Source organism: Rattus rattus, chromosome 18 (assembly GCF_011064425.1).
Source record: "Rattus rattus isolate New Zealand chromosome 18, Rrattus_CSIRO_v1, whole genome shotgun sequence".
Lineage (NCBI taxonomy): Eukaryota > Metazoa > Chordata > Mammalia > Rodentia > Muridae > Rattus > Rattus rattus.
In genome coordinates this window covers 5408992-5431518 of record NC_046171.1, presented here as the reverse complement: position 1 = coordinate 5431518, position 22527 = coordinate 5408992, and the positions used below count along the sequence as shown (strand labels likewise).

The 22527-nt window shown below is 47.0% G+C and overlaps 1 protein-coding gene across 1 annotated transcript in view; it reads right to left on the bottom strand.

The window, feature by feature from the left end:
* The window catches only part of Fkbp5 (FKBP prolyl isomerase 5), a 42161-nt gene extending 29185 nt beyond the window's left edge, over positions 1 to 12976 (bottom strand). The window contains exons 1-4 of the mRNA XM_032888564.1: positions 12851 to 12976; positions 10092 to 10236; positions 1353 to 1495; positions 502 to 616 (exon numbers count right to left, since the gene is read on the bottom strand). Of these exons, the coding sequence (XP_032744455.1) occupies positions 502 to 616; positions 1353 to 1495; positions 10092 to 10236; positions 12851 to 12955 (508 nt within the window). The 5' untranslated portion in view covers positions 12956 to 12976. The remainder of the gene's footprint in view (positions 1 to 501; positions 617 to 1352; positions 1496 to 10091; positions 10237 to 12850) is intronic.
* Between the last annotated feature and the right edge of the window lie 9551 nt (positions 12977 to 22527).

Here is a 22527-nt window from a genome sequence, read left to right as displayed (position 1 = left end):
ATGGCGCTAACCTCCTGCTCTCAACAAACGCTCTGTCAAATCAATCAAACAGAACAGAATATTATGAATCACTGACTCTGGGGGAGTTCCCACAGCACAGGAAAGAAACTGCTGTGTAGATTTGAATTTTTCATAATAAAAGATGAAACCATATTACGAGTAAGTTTTTAAGTGGCTGTTACAGCTCTCTCTAATCCTTGCAATTTTCACCCACTGAGGGTGTTTTGGGGCTGTCAGTGGAGCCTCTGAAACCAAGAACCCCAGCACGGCCTCAGTCTGGGAAGGGGTGAGGGCGCAGAGGTCCAGCTAGCCTTAGACCCCAGTCTCCCCTGCTCCTGTCTGAGCTCATCTTTGTTCCAGAACAAACCCGAGTGACACGTATGTACATGCCAAAGTTAAGACAACCACTCTAGTTGTTTAGATCGCCTCTCTTCTTCCTGTAGAGAGTCTAACGACTTCCTCCTCAGGGAGGGAGCGGCTCCCGCAGTCCTCACTGCTCACCTTCCACCGTGGCTCCTTCATTGGGGTTTGAGTAGCCCTCTCCTTTTCGTTTGATTCTCCGGATAATGCCTGAATCTTCAAACAGATCCTCGCCTTTGAAGTCAAGGAGTTCAATCTAGAACGGCAAAGATGAAGCCAGTTTAACAGACGGGTATTTTATAGAACTTTAAACTACATCTTGATGCACACGGCTTGGAGAGAACTCGGTGTAATGACACCGTCTAGGACTTCATCCTGTGGGGCTGCAGTGCAAAGACAGACAGGAAATACTAGGACAACTGCCTTGTGGGCCAGAGGCCAGAAGTACAAGGTGCTGGCACAGAACAATCTTGGCTGACTCGCAGGACACCCGTTTCCCACCCAGATTTGTGGCGTTTCCACCTTAAGATTTAAGAATCTGGCCTTCAACCGACTGAGATGAGCTTTTCACCATGTTAGATAAAGATCCAGTTTGGCCAATTATGTGTAATTAATTCAACACAGTAAACAGTGCACCAACACTCACTGATCCTGATGGATTTGAGGAGACAGTCGTAAACCTTCACAACTTAACACTCCCCACCACCATTTCCGGCCTGTCAGCTTGGAGTATGTCTTACTTCCTCTGCTGACCAGAACTTTTACTTCTACATCTGCGTCTTTTGTTTGTTTGGATATGCCCATTTTGTGCCAGAGACACATTTCTAAGAAAGCACTGGCACATCCCCTGGGTGTGTGGGAAACAATTCAAGGAGCCGAGCTCCAAAATAAATAAGCCGGAGCAGGCTCTCAGCTCTCAGCGGAAGCCCAGCTCCGTGTCGCTCTGCGGCGCAGCACAGCACAGCCGACGCAGCGGCAACACACATACTTGCCTCGAAAAAGAGAGTTGCGTTCGAGGGAATTTTCGGGAGGCTGCCAGCAGAGCCGTAAGCGTATTCTGGTTTACATAATAAATGGCAGATCTCGCCTTTCTTCATGGTAGACACCCCAATATCCCAGGCTTTGATAACCTGGCCTAAGAGAAAGCAAGAAAACAAAGGAAAAAAACAAACAAATCTGTCAAACAAAATCTTCAAACAAAATCCAGATCTGACAAATCCTAAGAATTATAAAATTTGGGAAGTTTCCTCTCTTGCCAGCTTCAGAAACTCAGCTTTACCGCCCAACTGTGGGGCTGCAGTAGGCAGCCTGTTCCGTGTTATATTTACAAGTCGTTGTTCTGAAATGTTGAGACGGCCTCAGGCCGTATAAGCTAGCCTAGAACTCCTAATCCTGCTGATCACCTCGCCTCGGGACTCCTGGATGACAGGTGTGGGCGCCACGCTTGAGTCATCCTCTTAGCTCTTGTCATGTGCAGCATTAATCACGTCTCATTTAGGGGCTGGAGACATGGCTCGGTGGAGAGCACTGGCTGCTCTTCCAAAGGACCCAGGTTCAATTCCCGGTGCCTGCACGGCAGTTCACAACTGTCTGTACTTCAGTTCCAGGGGACTAGATGCCCTCACACAGATATACATGGAGGCTAAACATCAATGTTCATAAAATAAAAAGAAGTAAAATAAAACAAAACTATGTCTTATTGTAAGCAGTCTCAAACCCTTTGGGAAACAACAAAGAATTTTAGCACTAACAACAAAACACACTTGAGGTGTTATGTCAATCAAAACCTTAGACATGTGGGCCACAGAGATGCGCAAGCAAAGCAACCTGCTGACCAGCTTGCTGACCTGATGTTGATCCCCAGGACTCAAGTGATGGGGGGTGGGGGGAGGGGGGAGATTGATTCCTGTAAGGTTGTTCTCTGACTTCCACACACAAACATGTTCAAGTAGGACCGGATAAGCAGTGAAGTTCAGAGGAAGTAGAGAGACAGACTGGACCCGGTACACTAGGACCAAGGGACCCTGTCTGTATGGAGGCAAGGAGAAAAGGCGATTGCTATCTGGGACTTCAGCTCAGTCTCTGTCATGACGGAGCACCAGCTCCATTTCCTTGTAACTTTCCACAGCACATGCTTATCATTAAGACTCCACATGCCAGGCGGTGGCGGCAACCCCTTTAATCCCAGCACTTGGGAGGCAGAGGCGGGAAGATCTGAGTTCAAGGCCAGTCTGGTCCACAGAGAGGGCTCCAAGACAGCCAGGACTACATAGGGAGATGCTGTCTTGAAAGTCAAAACAAAACAATACAAAAACAGAAAAAAGAAAAGAAAAACCTATGGCAGCGTACTGTCATTCAGTTCTGAACTCCTTTTCACTTAATGATGTCATCTCCTTTCTGGGTTACTAGAGGGGAGATATGCAATGTAGGGGGTTCAACGTGCCGGATTCCAACCTGAGGTCTGCCTTTTATTAGCTTTGAAAACCTGTGAAGTTCAATGTTTCCTGACTTGGGAAACTTAATAAGAGCCCCAGTCCAAATGCACGGCACAGTGACACGCAGTGTCTGGTGTTAGTCCGACTCAGTAAAGGAAAGCTGCCCCTGCAGCCACCACCACAGATAACCCTCTCTCTTGGTCATTTGAGACAGGGTCTTACTACACAGCTCGGCTCGGCTCAAACTCGTAACCTTCCTACCTCAGCTTCTTAAGTGCTGGATCACAGATCTAACCAGTGCTCCCCCATGTCACTCCTTAGGCGTGCACATGTGAGGAGTGTACAGTCTGTGTAGGATGTGTGCCTGAGCCATGGTGGACACGTGGGGGTCAGAAGGCAACTTTGCAGTCAGTGTCTCCTTCCACTCTCACACGGCTCCAGGGGTCACACGAAGGTCACCTTACCAGCCCCATCTATCTCATTCTTCTTTTAAAGTGGACTAGTTTACTTATTGCGTGTGTGCACGTGTCACAAGAACTGGTGGCAAACGGTACTGGGCTCTAAAGGTGAGCCCTGCTCCTGTCCCTCACAGGACCCTGCAATGCATAGGAGTTACTACAGGAAGGTCTGGGCCGACGCTGCTGTCATTACTGACACAGGGTCTTAGGTGCCCCAACGCTGACCTCCTTCTCCTTCATTACCAAGGATAACCCTGACCCCCTCCTCCTCTGCCTGCACCCCCTTCCCGTCTGCTGCTGGAATCACAGGTGGGAACCACCTCATTCCCCGACCAGCTTTCTAAACAGCAGCGCCAAGAAGACACTGAAACATAGAGAACACTAGTTGAAAACTTCTGAAATCCTTGCAACCAAGGAAATTGTCACGTGTAGATTACACACATAGCTTCTGTTTGGTGTATGTTGACTTTCACATGCTATTCTGAGAACTGAGCTGGTTCATTGTTTGGTCTGCAGCTTCTCAACACCGCTCACGTTATAAAAGCCCCTTTCTTGATGTTGTCTGAACACACGCCCTTTACTAACCAGACCACTCCATTTTAGCTCAGGGCGCTACTTTCCTTTGCTACCATCAGACGCCAGTGAACAATCGTGTGTCTGACTTTCTTTCTCTGGCAAAGCCTGTAACTGAGAGGTTCAGGATTGGCTGACATTAAACTGTTAAGCGAAGAATCATGCAAAACAACATACACAACTTAAAATTTAGAACATGGCCAGCTTGCTAATTCATGGAATGTTAGTGGCCACGGCTTTGTCTGTGAGTATGGCCATTCCAGGTTAGAGAAAAATTCCTTTAATGCGGAATAAGATCTGAACAATGCAGGATCAATATGTAGGCGCTCCTGGTGGAGTGTCCAAAGGCCACTTACTTTAACTGCTTTACCGCCTCGAGTTCAATGGCATCCAAGAGTGCTTTCAGCACTTCTCGGGGCAGATCTGCACGAGTGTCCTACAAGTTTCTCACACAGTCCTCTCCCTCTTTACCACTAATCTTGATGTTTTCTAAGTCTTCTGAAACAAAATACTTGGAAAAAGTACACCTGGGTATTAGGTTAAAGATGACTCTTATTAAGAGAAATAAAAACGCAGTCCCAGGTAATGGCCAGGTGCTGACATTTGCAGCCAGGCTGTTGTCTGAGGTGAGCCTGGGGCTCAGAGCAAGGCCAACTCAGTCGCCACTGCGCACAAACAAGAGTATAAAACACCACCTCAAGACAAAACAAGAACACTTAACATTTCATCTAAGCTTGGATAAAAAATAAGGTCACTGTGCACCCACATATATCAAACAGCCCCCCTCATGGCTGCTCTGGGCAACTGTTGCAGCTCACCATGGGTTAATCCAGGCCCATTCTCCAGCCCAGGATCACCCAATACCCTGTCTACTCTGCTTGTGCAGAACTCACCCAGATCACACCAGAGCCCACAATACTACCAACATCTTTCCTGCCACGCACTCTCCAATCCTGTACGTCCCTACTGTGTACCTCTCTGGAAAGGACTAAACCTAGATTGTCTAACTGCAGCGTGCTCCTGGTGGTCTGTGGCTGGGGAGGGTCAATGCCCAGGGCACTTGTGGGAATCTGCAAACAAAACTAGAGCAAACACTAGAAGGAGAACCAGTGGGCCAGAAGCACCAACATTTCAAAGAGCCTTCCTCTTTAGGATCTTTTTCCTGTAGACAGAATATGCCAAAAAAATGTTTTAAAAAATTTATTCTGTGGTTGGGGATTTAGCTCAGTGGTAGAGCGTTTGCCTAGCAAGCACAAAGCCCTGGGTTCGGTCCCCAGCTCCAAAAAAAAAAAAACTTTATTCCTACATTTGATCTGGGCCTCAATTTTACTACCTCAAACACAATGTTTCAATTTTAGGAGTTCTATTCCACTTGTAACAAAATATCAAATAGTACATACTTATACCTCTTGTATCTACAAAGACACAGGAATTTTTGAATTGAAAGGCAATGTTGGGAAATAGCTCTGCAGGTCAGTTCCAGCCCCGGCTCCATGTAAAAGCCAGGCGCAGGGACAGTGCTGCTAAGCCAGTGTAAGAAGCAGAGAGAGACGTGGAGCTGAATGGGTGAGTCCTAGATCCAAAGGGGAGGAGGCCCTTCCTCAAAGCAGCACGGACAGCTCCAAGGCCGATCTTCACACACACACGATCTTCACACACACGTGTACAAACGTGAACCTGACACCCATCTGCACAACACACCCAAGTAAGTAAGCAAAATGTACACTAAGCCAGGGTAAGAGCCATGTGGTATATTTTTTTCTTTCTTCTGTAGTAATAAATATATTACTATTAAAAAACCCACACAATACTTTAAAAAACACTTCCCTTTATAATGAAAATGACTATTAATAATGGACGGACTAGAGGTTTTACTGCATAGCTCCCCTGGCTTCAAACAGGTTTTGCTGTGGTTGAACAAAGTGCACTTGATATGACTACACACACCTGCTATGCAGCCTGCCTCCAGAATGTTCTTCTTCTGGCTTTACCCATCTGAAACTTTATACCTGATTACACACCCCGTCCTCTCAGCCACCGGCAAACATTCTTTTTCTATAAACACATAATACAAGTGGAGGCAAACAGCATTCCCGTTTTGGTTGAATTCTTTCATTTAGTAGAATGTCTTTGGGGTTCATCACGGATGCAGCATGTGCCAGACTTTTCCTCTCCTCTAGGACTGAGCAATGAAGTGTGGTGGCACAGACATTTAATCCCAATACTCGGGAGGCAGAGGCAGGAGGATCTGTGAGTTTGAGGCCAGTCTGGTCTACAGAGTGAGTTCCAGGACAGCCAGGGCTACACAGGGAAACACTGTTTCAAAAAAACCAAAGTGGGGGGAGGAGGGGAGGGACCTGCATAATGACCCACCATGCGGCCATTTCACATTCTGTTTCGGTCAGTTGCCCCCACCCTGGACACGATGTCCACATCGCTGTGAACGTGTGTGTGAACATGAGAACCTTTACAGTCCCTTTGATCCCTACCCAGCAGACTGCTGGATCACGGCCGAGTCTTCCGTGTTTAAATGTGTTTTTCTTTAACATTATTTTATTTATTTTCCCTTATTTTATGCGCACTAGTGTTCCGCTTACATGGCGGTGGCTGGGAATTAACGGGTCCTGGAAGAGCAGCCAGGCTCTGATCTGCAGGGCCCTCTCCAGCTCTAATCTCTCTTTTTTGTTTCTTTTCAGGCAGAGCTTCTTTCTCTGTGCGTTCCTGGCTGTCCCGGAACTCACTCTGTAGACCAGGCTGTCCTGGAACTCACTCTGTAGACCAGGCTGTCCTGGAACTCACTCTGTAGACCAGGCTGGCCTGGAACTCATGCAGATCCTCCTGCCTCTGCCTCCCGAGTGGAAGATGAAAGGTGTGCGCGACTGCCAAGCTTCAGTCCTGTCATTAAGTTACTGAGTGTGACGTAAAGTGTCTAGGCTTAGGAGTATGAGATGTGTAAAGTATAACACTTCTGTTAAAGTACACATTAACTTCACAGTATCATCGATGGTGCATTTTGTGTTTACAGACCCTACAGACTGCCATGCCTCCTTGCCCAGAGAGGAGCAGCAGGTGTGGAGCACACATGCGCACACACATGCGCACACACATGCACACACACATGCGCACACACGTGCTGTGGGCCATTCTCTCCCCTGACTGCACTGCCTCACACGTGAGGTGTGAGTTCACTGTGTGCAAGTGAACGGACCTGTGGGCCTCCGCCTGCCTCCTCATGGACAAACAAAACCACTTTCATGCTGTCAGATTCTAAACATACTCAGATCTTAAACGCAGACATATGTTTAAAAGTTGTACACTCAGTGATTTTCAGCAGGGGTGACAAGAGACATCCTTAGAAAAGGAATTCTTTTCAACACTGTTAGGAGAACTGGACACTGATATTTTCTACCTCCTAGAATGCTGGAGATAGATGACGACTTGAAGAAAGGACTTCTCTGTCTCACTTCACAATCAAGGAAGGATGCTTTAGAGAAAAGTCAAGTGGACAACAGCACTGCAAACAAAATCAAAACTAACACGAGCACACAAGGGCAACTGTCCCGTTCTATCCTGGAACACAGCAAACTGTGCTAACAACCAGGTCTTAGACTGATTCTGTTTCTTTCCCAACTTCCTGGGACAAAAAAAAAAAAAAAAAAAAAAAAAAAGGTTAGCTAAGCATTGTTTCAAAAGGTTTTATATGACTGCTCAGTAACAAGAGTTACGACACAAGAGGTTACAATAGTTTTTACTGTGCTGGGCTGATGTACGCAATGGTATGTGTTATTTTCACCTCAACGTTATACGGTGGTTTATAATAAGAGCAGTTATTCACAGTGTAGACAATGAACTTGGAGTTTAAAGGTCAGTACAGGAAGGGCAGTAGGCACACAGCAGGGGAGAGGGCAGTGGGCACACAGTAGGAGGTAGAGGCAGTGGGCACAGTAGGGGGCAGGAGCAGTGGGCACACAGTAGGGGAAGGGCAGAGGGCACACAGTGGGGGGAGAGCAGTGCTCTATTTATGTACATTTTTCAATAAAGTTTTTATAGTTACTCATAATAGTCCTATTTAAAATACTAATCTCAGGCCAGATGTGGTGGTGCGTATCTTTAGTCCCAGCACTTCGGAGACAGAGGCAGGTATACCACTTTGAGTTTGAGGCCAGCCTACGCTACAAAGTAAGGTCCAAGACAGGAGGGGCTACATAGAGAAGACTGTATCTTAAAACCAAACCAAACCAAACAAAACACCGAAGTCATACTAGAATCCCAAAATTGCCTGGACCTTCTCTTTGGAATATTTCTGTGTACTCCCTGGGAGACCTACACTCTAAGGGACTAGGGACTCCAGAGACAATAGTTATGCTACTTTCTACTTCTATTTCTTCTTTATTTTGACGGAGTAGCAACTGTTACAATATTAATACAAGATCTATCTAATTGGCTTGGCTAGTTTTCCCCTTTTCCTGAGACAGGGTCTTGCTGTGAGGTACAACACAGCTTTGAACTCAGAGCTCTACTCTGCCTCCTGTGCTGGCCAGTTTTACATCAACTTGACACAAGCTGGAGTCATCTGAGAGGAGGGCATCTCAATTGTGAGGACCATTGTGGGTGGTCCCTGGGCTGGTGATCCTGGGTTCTTTAAGAAAGCAGGCTGAGGGGCTGGGGATTTAGCTCAGCGGTAGAGCGCTTACCTAGGAAGCGCAAGGCCCTGGGTTCGGTCCCCAGCTCCGAAAAAAAGAACCAAAAAAAAAAAAAAAAAAAAAAGCAGGCTGAGCAAGCCACGATGAGCAAGCCAGTCGGCAGCAGCCCTCTGTGCCCTCCGAGTCAGCTCCTGCCTGCAGGTTCCTGCCCTGCCTGAGTTCCTGTTCTGACTTCTTTCAATGATGACCAGTGATATGGAAGTGTAAGCCAAACAAACCCTTTCCTCCCCACATTGCCTTTGGTCGTGGTGTTTCATCACAGCCACAGAACCCTAACTGGGACACCTCTCAACCGCTGGGATGACAGCTGTGTGCTATTGGGCTGGTTTACCTTTCTCGTTCTGTGGTCAACTGTACAGCACACTGTGCTTCTGACCCTGATTGCCAAGTGCTGGGATTACACAGGTGCTACCCTGAGGTCACACTCAGCTTTGGATGCTCTAAGTACAGAGCAGCACCCCAGTCCCGAGCTGTCACTTTTAATTGTACGAAAGTGAAATGTTTGACTTAATATAAGCCAAGAGGAAGTCATTCGTTTGTTTCTGACTGACGATGTAGAAAAGTGCAAACTCACAAGGACCTGGGAAAAGGCAGACGAGCAGTGTCACAGAGTTCCTAGGTGACTATCAAAAGTGTCGGAGGTTCAGAAGGTCAGCTGCATCAAAGGACTGTTCATACTGTACTCTGCTAAAGCCCTGATCCAGCCTGAATGGACTGCCTGTCCACACGTGACGGTCCCTGGGAAAGGCAGGCTAATTGAATTAGGCAGATCTTCTAACAGTGACAAATCTCACTGTCCAGAAGTAAAGTCACACTCATTAGTACTCATTGCTCTCAGAGAAAAGTCTCACGTTCCACGAAGCTGTTAAGCCCCGGCAGCCACAAAAAAAAATTTTTTTTTTTTGGTTCTTTTTTTCGGAGCTGGGGATCGAACCCAGGGCCTTGTGCTTCCTAGGCAAGCGCTCTACCACTGAGCTAAATCCCCAACCCCTACAAATTTTTTAAAACTGGTTTTTACCTGAAGCTGTAATTGCAGCTTCCGCTTGGTTGTTTTCCTCGAGAGGACGGGTTTCTCTCACTCTACTTCAGGAAATACCTCTCAAGTCTCAACAGTCAGACGGTCTTTGCAAGAAGAAAAATGTTCACAGCAGCACCAAGCTAGCTCACTTCCCAGCTGAAAGTGTCGCAGCTTCCTGAGGGCAGGGGTGCACAGAAGGGCCGTGCACACAAGCTGAGGGCCACCCAGGAGCTGTACCATATGTGTCATGTGCTGACTTATGAAGCACTGAGGTGACACCCAACAGGAGAGGCAGTGACAACACGACATGGGCTGCAGAGACGACATCACTGACACCCACAAAGGTCCCCACGGTTTGTGCCTCTGCAGGTCTTAGGTTGCCGTGTGAGTGTCAGGAAGTGAAAATGGCATCATCCTCATGCTGCTACAAAAAGTGACGCAAACAGACCACAGGGACAGCATCTGCCAGGGACAGGCTCCACTCCTTCAGTGGAGTATAAACAGAACCAAACCTAAACAAACACTGAAAACACTGCCTGCTTACCTTTGCCAAGGCTAAAGACAAACGGCTCATTTCTGTCACGACTGGAATCAAACTTCTTTCCATTCGACAACTTGCCTTTGTAGTGGACATAAACCTTGTCACCAATCATTGGGGTCTCCTCACTAGTCCCCACTCTTTTGACAATCTAGAAGACAAACATAAGAAAAGAGTGTAGAGCTTTGCACTTGTAAAAGGTACAAAGGCCACCCGGGCTACTCCCCGGCACCCAGACAGATGGGCAGATTCCCCGCAGTCCCTCGTGGCTCCTCTGTTCCTCTCAGAGAACTGTCTTCACTGACCCTTTGTGTTACAGTTATTACTACTGCTCTCCACAGTATTCTCTCAAAACAGAAAGCCAGAGCAGAGGCAAAGGATCACTGCGGAGACAGCCTGGTCTACACGGTAAGCTCCAGGCCAGCTAGGTTATTCTGTGAAACCCTTTCTCCAACAAGACAAAACGGAATCAGCCCCACACTTGATGCGAATAACTCTCAAAACACAGACTCATGAGCAGGCATCAGGTACACAAACTGAATTAGCCAAAAGACTGCTGGACACTTAGTCCGTCAGCTCCGGCGAAGAGTCAAACTGCTGTCCTTTGCTAAAGATAGGCTCCGACTACTGTATGCTCCGACACAACAGCTTAGACTTCCACTGTCTGCAGTCTGAAAACACAGACTTCGACAGTACCAAGAAGCCTGTCTTCTAGAAAAGACAAAGGAAAGGGAAAAAAGGAAGAACTTCAAACTGAAAAATATTTATCCATTGTAAAATCTAGAATATTTCCTTTATTTTCGTCAGAGCAAGCTGCTAATACAACTGGTCAGTTCTTGGAAAAGAAAATTTAATCCAGGCTTGTGGTGGTGCAATTCAGCCTGTCAATCATCTGTGCCAAAGGGGCCATTTTCGGTGGTGCAGAGGACATGTGATAATGTCCTCTTGTTATGTGTGTGTCTCCCCAGCAAGACGACACTTGTGCTTAAGTCTTAAGTTGTCTAAAGATAAAAATCTAGTTTTAATTTATGCGAAAAACATAAAACCAACTTATATTTTTCTTGATTATTGTTATTATTACAAACTTTACAAACAGGAAACTTAACCCAGGGAGGTTGGCAAATACTCCTGGTCAGAGCTGTGAAACGCACTGACTTCATCAAAAGCTCCAAGGTGACTGGAGGAGTCTAGACATTAACAGAACTTCAAACCGCACACAGTTATCATAACTTGTTGTTCTTAGACCACTCCCTAGAACAAAGGGGACTATGGTTTTCTGTCTATCCAGGCGCTCTGAGCAGGCTCGGCAGCAGTGTGCGCTCCCAGTGGAGGGGTACTGTGGTCTGAGAGAGGGATGAATAGGAGCTGTCCTCTGGAGAGCCGACGCTGGGCTGACTGCTACCGGGACAGTGCTAGAACACAAGGCCTTCAGGAGGGAAACAGATAGTTAGTCAGGTCTCGCCTCTCTGAGCTCCGTGTGGAGGGATGGGGCTCATAATTCAAGTTGTACGAAGCTGCCCACGCCTGCTTGTGTCTCTCAGACCTTCGTGCCTGCCTGCCTTCTGCTCTCTACTCTGAGGCAAGGAGACAGGCATGCCATGTCCTGGGACTCTCCGACTATGGAACCGTGAGCCGAAGAAGACCTCTCTCCTGAACCACCCAGTGCTCTGTGACAGAGTACACCGGCCTGGGGCCTGGGAGGCCAGCTCTCTATGCAGCACGGAACAGATGAGGTGGAGACGCTGTGGACAGCCTGACAATCTCCACGGTCCTGAGAAGCTTCCTGGAGCTCTGGAGGAGGAATTCCAGCTACCAGGCTAAGACGCTGCAGCAACAAGAGATCTGGATGGCCTGACAGCACGAGCAAGGTAACAACAGGAACACATGGAGACTCAGCGAGAATCACAGAAGAGAATCCCACCCACTTAGGAGACGAAGGAAGGAGGATGGCACGTTCAAGACCTGCCTGGGTTAAGTGTAATTCAAGGCCAGCCTGGGCAACTTAGTGAGACCCTAGGGAACCATACCTAGTCCCACCATCAGCAATGGTACTGTCTCAACACTGTTGCTAAGATGCAAATTAAAATGTCTCTGGAGCTGGTTTATAGAGGATCCGGGCTCAGATTCCTTAGACCCTTGGAAAAAAATAATCATGACAGAGCGTGTCTCCAACCCGAGTACTGGGCAGAGACAAATGGACCCCAGAAGTTTGCTGGCTACCCAGCCTTACTAAAACAGGCTTCCTTTTAGGTTTGGAAAAAGACTCTGTCACACAGAAAAATAAGGTAGAAAAGGGATTGAGGAAGATATCCTGACAGGGACTAGTACACATGCATATGTGTACATAAATGCATGCAACACACACACACACACACACACACACACACTCTTTAAATAAATAGGAAAGATGATCCAAATATATTCTGTGTTCTTACACCATGACACATAGAAACAGTACTTGTATACAAAGCCAAGCTCGCTCCTCTTCCCCGCAGACCCTTCCGCTGTCACTCACAGCTTTAGCGCACTAAGATGGCGTACGCAAACAGCAGTGCACATGCGCACTCTGAGCAAGGAGGGGTTCTCTTGGGGGAAAGCACAGCTTGGGCTTGTTCTCCAGGGCCTAGCCCAATGGAAGCTGCACACCTATAACCTGAGATGACCCCCAGTTACGATGCTAGACGGGAAGGGAGCTGCAGTGTTTGCTACTGAGCCCGTCAGCTCACACCAGCAGACCTCCCTGTCACACACCTCCATGGCCTTACCTTTAATACTCCTCTATCTTTTTTCGTAGTGATATCTTCTCCCTGCTCAACCACGGTGGCTGCTGGGTTTTCTCCATTGTTACTGGTGCTCTCATCAGTAGTCATTGTCCTTTGTAAGTAGAAAACCTGCCAAAGGAAACAAATTTCCTTCAGTGAAAGTATCACTTCTTAATACACCCGAAAAGTCCCTGAGACCCCAGCTTCTGTAAAACTAGTGGAGCTAAAACACAGAAATACTAACGAGCGTGTCCCGTGAGCATACGTGGACGGCATCAGACAGGGAAATAAAGCCTCACCCACTTCTTCATCTTCCCGTCTAGCCATGGCCCTAGATTAGAGAGCAGTGTAAGTCAGGCCCACCGGTAATTATATTCCTTAGCAAGACTACACCGGGAGAAGCTGCCCTCTCAGAGCCTTAGCACATCCTTCTCCTACAGCCGGATTTTTGAGAGAGAACTGAGACCTTCTCAGGTGCTCGCCGCTTTCCTTCACACTGGCCAAGCCAGCCAGCTCCTGTTCTATAACCAGCCACACCCATGTCTGCTTACTCTCTCTTCTTCCTCTCACAAGCCAGATCCACGACGTCCACGCAAGTCGTTTTGTCCATTTTACCCTTCCTTAGCTCTTCTCAGCTAGATGTTGACACTTATGAGGTATCCCTGGTGGGTCAAGGGTCTTCTAGAACAAGGGTTCCATGCTTCTCCTACTGCAGTCTTTAGCGGGGACTGGAGACTGGAACTCTGAGGTCCTCCTTTTGCCCCTACTTCAGGTCCTCTAAACCTTCACTCAGCAGTGTGCTCAGAATAAAAACTCTGCTTCCCAACGAATTAAACACTGTATACTTTAAATACAAGAATAATTCTTTTTCAGAGCTCCACCTGTCTGCCTCCAGAGTGCTGTCACCTGACCTTTTCTCATGCAGGGCCAATCTGAATATCAGTGATCAACAGGCTGAAGAAAACACAGTTGCCTACTGCTGTGATTAACTTTATACTGCTCCTTGATTGAGCAGGGGAAGGAAGACTTAGTAACAATGCCAACCATTTTCTGAAACAGGTTCTTCCGTAGCCCAGGCTAGTTTCGTTTCGCTCTGGACATTTCTCTCACCTCAGTGTTCTGAGGTTAAGGACGTCACCAAAACCAGCTTACCACAGGCCACTTCTAAAGCTCCCACACTAGGGTAAGAAGAGACTCCAGGCTCGGTCACCTTCTGGGCCCTCTGTTTACAGGCAAAACCAAACCCAAACAAAACTACTGTGAGACTTGTAAAAACCGCTTCACCGATCGAACTCATAATTAGGCGACTAGAACATGCAGTGTTTTACCTTATTTCCTAACAAACTAAGTTTTCTTCAGGATGAGCAGTTTGTTGTGCTGAAAGATCTTCAAAGGGAGCACCACAATCCCAGGGCCAAGCCCCTGTGCTGGATTTTCTAGCACAGTTTATACCAGAATAAAAGGTTCACATGTTTGGCTCAGGGTAAGTGAAAGCCTAGAACAAGCTGTTCTCAAACAAACAACGAAAGTTAAGTACCTAGCTCAGCTCAGCGCTGGGCTGGCTCCGAGGGAAGTTAGACAGGCAGGGCTACTCCCGGCTTCTAGGACCCAGTGCTTGGGACACACATTTCTGATGCTTGAGAATGCACAGGAAGCCCCTAAACAGCAGGGGAATGGGCTTTTAAATGCCTGAGCAGAGCAGGTCACGGGCGATATCCTTGGGAAGTGTTTTGTAGGTTTTCAGAGGCACACGGACCTCTATCAACAGAACATGACTGAAGCACTCACATTAAAACCACTAGGTGAAAATTTCTTGAGATATCCACCAGCACCACCCCACACATTACCCACCCGAAAAGGTGAAAGGGTCTTCCCAACAAAGCAGTATAAACCTTTATCAGGTGATGTGTATCGTAACTAAAGAAAAAGTAGTAACCCCACACCAGGAAGAGAACAACTGAGCAGCAGTAAAGGTTTCTGAACACACACAGCCTAAAAGGAATCCAAGGTGATCTGGAGGGCTGGCCACGCCACCATAGGAAACTCTAGTGAGATGTTGGTTCCGAGCACACACGTGCATTTGACCATGGCGCTCTCCTACTATGCACTGCTAGACAGCACTGCTCACAGCCCCTCAGCTCACACTGGAGGCTATGGCTATTGTGTTTGTGCTGTGCATACGTTTTCTGCTCTTATGGAAACACCATGGTTTAGGGACATACAACAACGACCTAATATCACTGCCATTTCTCAGCAGGTAATATCAAAACACAGTGTGCCTTTGGACAACTGCACTAGCACACAAGCATATCCATCTGCTGCAACTGTACCTGCTTCCATCTTGAACACACAGTAAAAATGCCTGCACAGCAGCGAGTTTTAAAGTAAACTCGGACTACTAATAAATGTTCTCCTTGTATGTCTATTCTATACACCCGAATGTCCGGGATTGCTTAGAAATTTCTTGGGCAAAAAGGAGTCATGAATGGGAACATTTAAGAAACTGAATCTAGGCCTGGGCATGGTGGTGCACGCCTTTAATCCCAGTACTTGGGAGGCAGAGGCAGGTGGAACTCTGAGTTCAAGGCCAGCCTGGTCACAGGAAAAGCTCTGTCTCAAAATCTCAAAAGGTGGGGAGGAGCTGATCTAAGCACTGTCCTTCCAATAGGTGCTGTGCGTCATAACCAAAGCCTGTGACTACAGCAATTAGACAAACTCCTTCATGGCGATGGAAGGGGAGGAGGACTTTGTTTATGTGCTGTTTCTTCCAAAAATACTTAAGGGGGAAGCTGGAAAGACGGCTCCATGGTTAAGAGCACCGGAGGGCTGAAGTTGGATTCCCAGCACCCATATGAGCTCATGACCATCTGTAACAGATGTTCCAGAAGATCTGACACACTCTTCTGGCCTCTGTGTATGGATGCCATGCAGACAACACAAAATTTTAAAAGCAGAAAAAAGTTTTCTTCAGCCAGGCACATGCTGGTGACAGCACACTGCCTGCGATGCCAGCACTCAGGGGACGGAGGCAGGACAGTCAGGTCGTTATCCTCAGCTCTCCCAGATCCTCTCTAAACACGTAAGAAAACCTAAAGCCCGTCCCTGGCAGGTCCCGTGTTGCGCCTCTCACTTGGGGTGGGTCCCCCCGCAACCCCCACTGGGTGTCGGAACCAGAGTGCAGTTTGGAAAGCCATTCGTCCCGGGAAATGGGGTGCGACTGGAAAGGGCCTGTCCTCTTGCCCATCACGCTTACCACACGTTCATGTGGAACCTGGCACTAAATCATTCGTAGCTGACCTGCTTCTGGGTTGGGGTTTCCTAAGTAGCAGAGCAGCTCCCTTGCTTCGATGTATTGAAAGTCAGCCCTTGACACAAGGTTTGTAAAAGATAAAGGAAAAAATAAGGAAGGAAGGAAGGAAGGAAGGGAGGAAGGAAGGGAGGGAGGGAGGGAGGGAGGGAGGGAGGGAGGGAAACAACTCCCCCCCCCCAATCCTTTAATTTTCTAAACATTTCCCTTGAATTTCACTGAGGTCACTAGAAGTACAGATTTTCCTAAGCAAACAAAGTAAGTAGACTTTTGCTCTATGGTATTATATAAAAAAGAAATTCGTAAAAGCCTTTATGAAAAACACAAGGAAGTTTCAGTATTTTCCTTCCAGAGACTTGACTATGCTGGGTTTAAAGCCACTTCACCTAAGGCTTTAATCATTCATTCATGGTACAGCTTTGCACTGCCCCAGCCAAAGGAGGAAAATTGCTTCCCAGTGCTCCAGAAAGGGAACACCCAGTTCTTCTGTCATCGATGTGCCAGATAGGCACTCACCCTCCAAAGGGCCAGTCGCCAATCACCTGAGACACAAGAGGACACGAGAAGACACTCAGTGTCCCATCGACAGGTACTGACAACTTCAGGTAATGACAGTCTCTCACAAGAGAAGCCACCTCCGGGCTTTGCACACAGTGTGCACATGACTGGTGCTGCTCTGACACCAGTTCCCAGAGGATCGTCCCTGGCTTCTCTGTTAGAGGCACTGAGGAACCACAGCAAGCATTTCTAAGCCCTGCCGACTCTGGCCTTGTTACCTACAGCTTTCTTCTCCACACACGAGAAAAGGCACAGCACAGAAACAGACCTAGGCCTGAGAACATAGAGCATTTAGTTAAGTAGGCCTCATTTTGACATTTTGTTATGAGAATGGAGTAGAAAGCCCTCTTTTAAATTTCGACTCAGACCCCTTTCAGACACTCCAGTCTGGAGACAGTGATAGCTATAGTTATTTATTGGCAGAAAGAAATACACTTTAAAAAAGAAAAATAGAGCTAACTACACAGGTAAACAACTGCACAGCTACATGGAATTACACATTGCAATTATTCAGCTCCTTTCCCCAAAGAAATGTCTAATGTCTTTCTTCTACACTGAGGCAGTGGAGTTGGACACACACACACACACACACACACACACACACACACACAGTATATATTCAAAAATGGCAAGATGTTTTGCATCAACAGTGACCAGGTAAATGGAAAGAAACACTCTAAGAGATTCTAGTTCTTACCCATCAGAATGGATATCCTGAAGAAAAAGGAGTGTATGTGTACGTGTACGTGTATGTGTGGGGATCCTGTGATAACTGCTCAGTGTGGGAGCACATGCCGAGCACAGGGATAACCTGAGTTCGCAGCACAGAAAAGCCCAGTGCAGTGGCACACGGGGGTGAGGGAGACAGAAGGATCTCAGGGCTTGCAGGGCAGTCGCTCTGGAGTTGGTGCAGGACTGGAGAGATGGCTTAGAGAGTAAAAGCGCTTGCTGCGCATGCCTGAAAAGTGGAGTTTGATCCCTGGATTCCACATGGAAGGAAAGAACCATATCCTCCAATGTATCCTCTGGCCTCTACACAAACGCTGTGACATATACATGCATACACAGCAATCATAAGTAAAATACAAAGACATCTCACCACACTGGATGTTGACCCCTAGCCTGTACGCAAGTGCACAGACATCTCAATACTGCACATGTATACCACACATGCACAGTCAAATTGAGACTCAGAAGAGAAGAAAGGTCACCAGGGGAATGTTGTGGTGCAGAGTTTCTGTCTGGGGTGAAGAGGGTTTTGCAATATTGGGAGTGTCCGTAATCCACTGAGGACATTTAAATGTCTGAAACTGTTGCTGTATCACACATGTATACTTTCATAAGAAGTGAACAATGAACAGAAACAGCCTGACAGACAGATGCGTGACAGTGGCCGGCCAGCCACCTTCAGCTGAGTATCTCTCCTCAGTCTTCCTCCCTCCATTCCCAGTGTCCTTCCTCAACCCTCAGTTGGACTTCTGGGAGCGATCCCATCAGCCTCTCAGCCAAGAGCTGTGACATGTAAGGAAGACGATTTAAGGGAGAGGCTCTGCCACCTTGCAGCCTGAAACTGTTCACTCTCTGTCTGCAGTACACTCGGTGCTTTGGAGGACTCCTTCTCACTACAGATCCTGAAGCAAGCTGGCAAGGCTGGCAGAGCCAGTTCAGTCTGCCTTGGATATGAGGTGATGGGGCTCTGTCTGTCACCTCAGCGATGTAAGGGTTGACCTGCTGAGCTGGCTGGCAGGGGGAGCAGCCTCACTTTCCCTCACAGTTCCGTGTACACCACAGCAGAGCTGAGCACCACAGGACTGCTTTCCTGGGGAAGGATAAAGGCGCTGCGCTCCTTGACTAGAGCCTCCAAGCTCTCACAGTGCAGATTTGCTTTGCTGGGAGTTTAGCCAGGCGAGTTATCATCGCATTCGTTTCCTGCTGGTTTTGAGAAAGGGTTTCTCTATGTAGCTTAGGCTGTCCTAGAACTCACAGAGATCCTCCTGCCTCTGCTTTCTGAGCACTAGGATTAAAGGTGTGTGCCACCATTTTGTTCTGAATGATTAAGTAAGCAGGAGACACAGAGTTGTATTACCAGCAAAACAAAAGAAACCCTGGAAAACTCCAGACTACCCAATGTTAACGCGATGCAATAAAGCAGCTGAATACAGGGTTTCCCTCTTCACCTATCAGGCTTCAAACAGGTGGGAAGACGCCCTCAGCTTTCGCTTCTCAAGGTCATGCTACAAGAGTTGTTTTTTGCAGTGTTGGGAAATGGGACATGACAATCTTATGTCCAGTAAGTCTGTAAAACTCCTAATAGATCAGAAAACAACAACAAAATAAAGGGTAGGTATGCATCATTGATTGTGAAAATTTAGGGAAATTCCCAGAACTAGAAAGCCATAGAGATCAATGGATCGAACAGAAAAGCAAACTGTTTCAGCTGATGAGCCTCTCCGTGACAGTGCCCTGACCGTGGAGCAGAGCATTACAAGTGCAACACTGGTCTTGGGGTGCACCAGAGAACTCAGGGGGGCCAAGAGCAGGGCCTATGTTGGATCCCACAGACCAGTCAGGTTTCTCTCCTTCCCTATGGGAGGTACAAAAACATTCTTGCTTCTTGAAGTTACAGTAAGCAGAGGTGCCCGGGTGTTACCTTCTCCCCTCAGCCCAACAGGTCCCTCATCCTTACAGGTCTCACTCCACAGAAAGCGCAATAACCCCACCCTCTGCCCTGAAGTCTGACTGGAGAGATGTCAGACCTGTAGTCTTAGCCTTCCGGCTTCTTACTAATTTTTCTGACATTGTTAGCATCAGGATCACCTGTGGAATTTAAAATGCTGTACGCGCCTGACTCCAACCCAGAGGGGCCGGGCCGAGTCGGCGTCAGAGCACCAGGAGTCAGGCACGCTGCAGGCCTCCCAAGCAGCAGGTGTGGCTAAAGCCACCGCTTCTCTCGGTTCCATCACTGTCCTTCCACTCTATGTTAGGAGAGATTTTTTTTTTCTTTAAATTCTTTTTTTTCGGAGCTGGGGACCGAACCCAGGGCCTTGCGCTTGCTAGGCAAGCGCTCTACCAGTGAGCTAAATCCCCAACCCCAGAGAGATTTTTGTTGATGGAATTTCTAGGTCATTATTTGGTTGGCAGCTATGGCCAATACTTTTAGTATGTTACAGCGACCCTTAAACATTAATAATGATTTTCACCATCTTTTACTATTTGATTGCTCACGTCCCTGACCACTTTGTGATTTTGTGACTATGACTTCAAATCTTTCTGCAGATACTACTTAGAATAGGAGGGGACATTTCTGAAGAATCCGTATTCAGCTACAGAATGTTCTGAAATGACAAGCATGAAGTGTTGTGTCTGTGTTCGCTGGCGTCTTCCAGAGGCACTCGGCAATGGTAAAGATTAGGAGAGAGAAAGGCAGTGAGTGAGAAAGGAAAGCAGAAGAGGGTTCACTAAAGATGCCGAGATGACAGGTGGAAACTGATGTTTCAAGCAGGGTTTGAGAGGGGAACATGAAATGTTTTGGCAGAGGGAAGGAAAGGTTTAATTGTACAAAAAAACCAGTCATGCCTAAATTCAAAAGGGAAACCACCAAGAGGGAATGAAAAGTCATGTTTCGGAGAGGGAGGTGCACAGGTTTCCCGTTAATTAAGTATTCACAGGTAGCATAAGGTAGAGCTAAATGAACAGTGTGGCTAAATAAAAATATGCTCTTATTTTAAAAATGATTCTATTTTATATGCATGGTGTTCTGCCTGAATGTGTGCATGCATACCAGATGCATGTCTGGTGCCTACAGAGGCCAGAGAAGGGTATATGATTCTCTAAGACTGGAGTTAGAGATGGTTGTGGGTGTTAGTAACTGAACCTGGACCTCTGGAAGAGCTCCAGCCCCAAATGAAAACATTCCCTCAAGTGAGTGATCGTGACATATGTAAACACCTGGAAATGCATACTATAAAAATGTCACATAGTCTGTGAAAAAGATGAGCTAAATCTATGTACAGTTGAAGATTATTTAGCCTCTAACATTATAAACACTTAAACCACCTAACTAGGAAAGAAATTTGTAAATGTTTACTCAAAAAGACCACTGCGTTCATTAAAGTGCATACAGAAGAATGCCATTAGATAGATACATATGTCCCTATGGCATGAATGCCATTAGATAGATACATGTGTCCCTATGGCAGTGACTTGGTTCCGTAGACACTGAAGGTTACAAATGAGAAGGCATGTACCATAATGTGTCATTATGACCACAGTTGAGTTTGAAGATGTCTATAGATTGTACCTGATTACAACTACACAGGTTAACACCTAAATGTCAAATGTCTGTTTTGATTACCATCTCCCTTTAAGATTAAGACACTGTTCCAGGGGTTGGGAGTTAGCTCAGTGGGAGTTAGCTCAAGCCCCTGGGTTCGGTCCCCAGCTCCAAAAAAAAAGAAAAGAAAAAAGAAAAAAAAAGACACTGTTCCAGAAAAATGTATCTTCATAAAACATGCACTTGGTAAGGGCAGAGACAGGAGGAATGAATCTTTAACTTTGGGCCACGTTGTTGTTGGTTTCATTTTTAAGACAGGGTCTCACTATGTAGACCTGGATGTCATAGAACTTGCTAACCTCAAATTCCGAGAGTAGCCTGCCTCTGCCTCCCCAGTGCTGGGAGTAACAGGACATGCCGCCACACCCGGCTCCATGGTTTTAATCTTAAAGGGAAAAAAAAATCAAATTTCTGCTTGGTACCAGAGTGGTAGATTATTAACCTGAGGTGACTTATTAACGCCTAATAATTTAGTTCCAAGTCTGCACTGGTTTCTAAGAACAGACCAACAGAAGCCAGTAAATACCTACAGTGTGGAAGACGTTGCTTTTTTAAAAACCTCCACTCCTTGGTCTAAGTGGGGGACATATGAGCAGTACTCGATACGTGGGGAAATGATCTGTGATTTTCAAAAGCAGTCAGAACAAAGACAGAAAATCCCAGGCAGTATACACAATCAGGGCTAAGGTGCAATGACACAGAGGCTACTTCTCTAAATTAAATATGAACAAGCCCTCTGCTGTACACACTCCTAACTTTAAAGACGAGATCTGCTTCTTCTCAGGAGTGGTAACTAAAACCCCTGGGCATGACTAAGCATGCAGGTCTGAGGTGCACTGGAAGCACATGTGTGTGCACAGCAAACTTCTAACTACCTAGTTCAGTGGAACAGCAGAGTGGAGAGCACAGGAGCAGGAGCACTGTCCCCACTCCACACCAACCAGCAGTGAAGGGAAAGGTGGAGACTGGGAGGATGGGAAGGCTTTATTTTATGCACTTTCGTTCCCCTGCCTGGGGCATGGGCTGCTCTACCAAGGACCTGGGTTTGATTCCCAGCACCCACACCAGCTCACGCCCATCTGTAATTCCCGGTCCGGGTTATCTGACACTGTCTTCTGGTCTCTGCAGTACTGCACACATGTGGTGCTCAGGCACACATGCAGCAAACATACATACACATAATTAAATACTGCATCCCCTGTAACACTCGGCCGACTCGGGAACATCTCAGTGTGTGTGCAGCGGATGTTGAGCAGAGCTACCTTGTGTCTCCTAAAGAACCTCCGTGCAGGAACAGCATTCTGTAAGGAGGTGAAGACGTAGAGAACGACCTTAGAGCATATAAAGCTTCCTGAGTTATCTCTGAAGACAAATTACAGCAAAATTTACTACTTATCATCTGTTTGGAGTTTGTATGCCTTTTTAATTTCAGGAGATTTGAAGGTTTGTGAGCACATGGGATAAGTCAATTTTTAAAAGGAC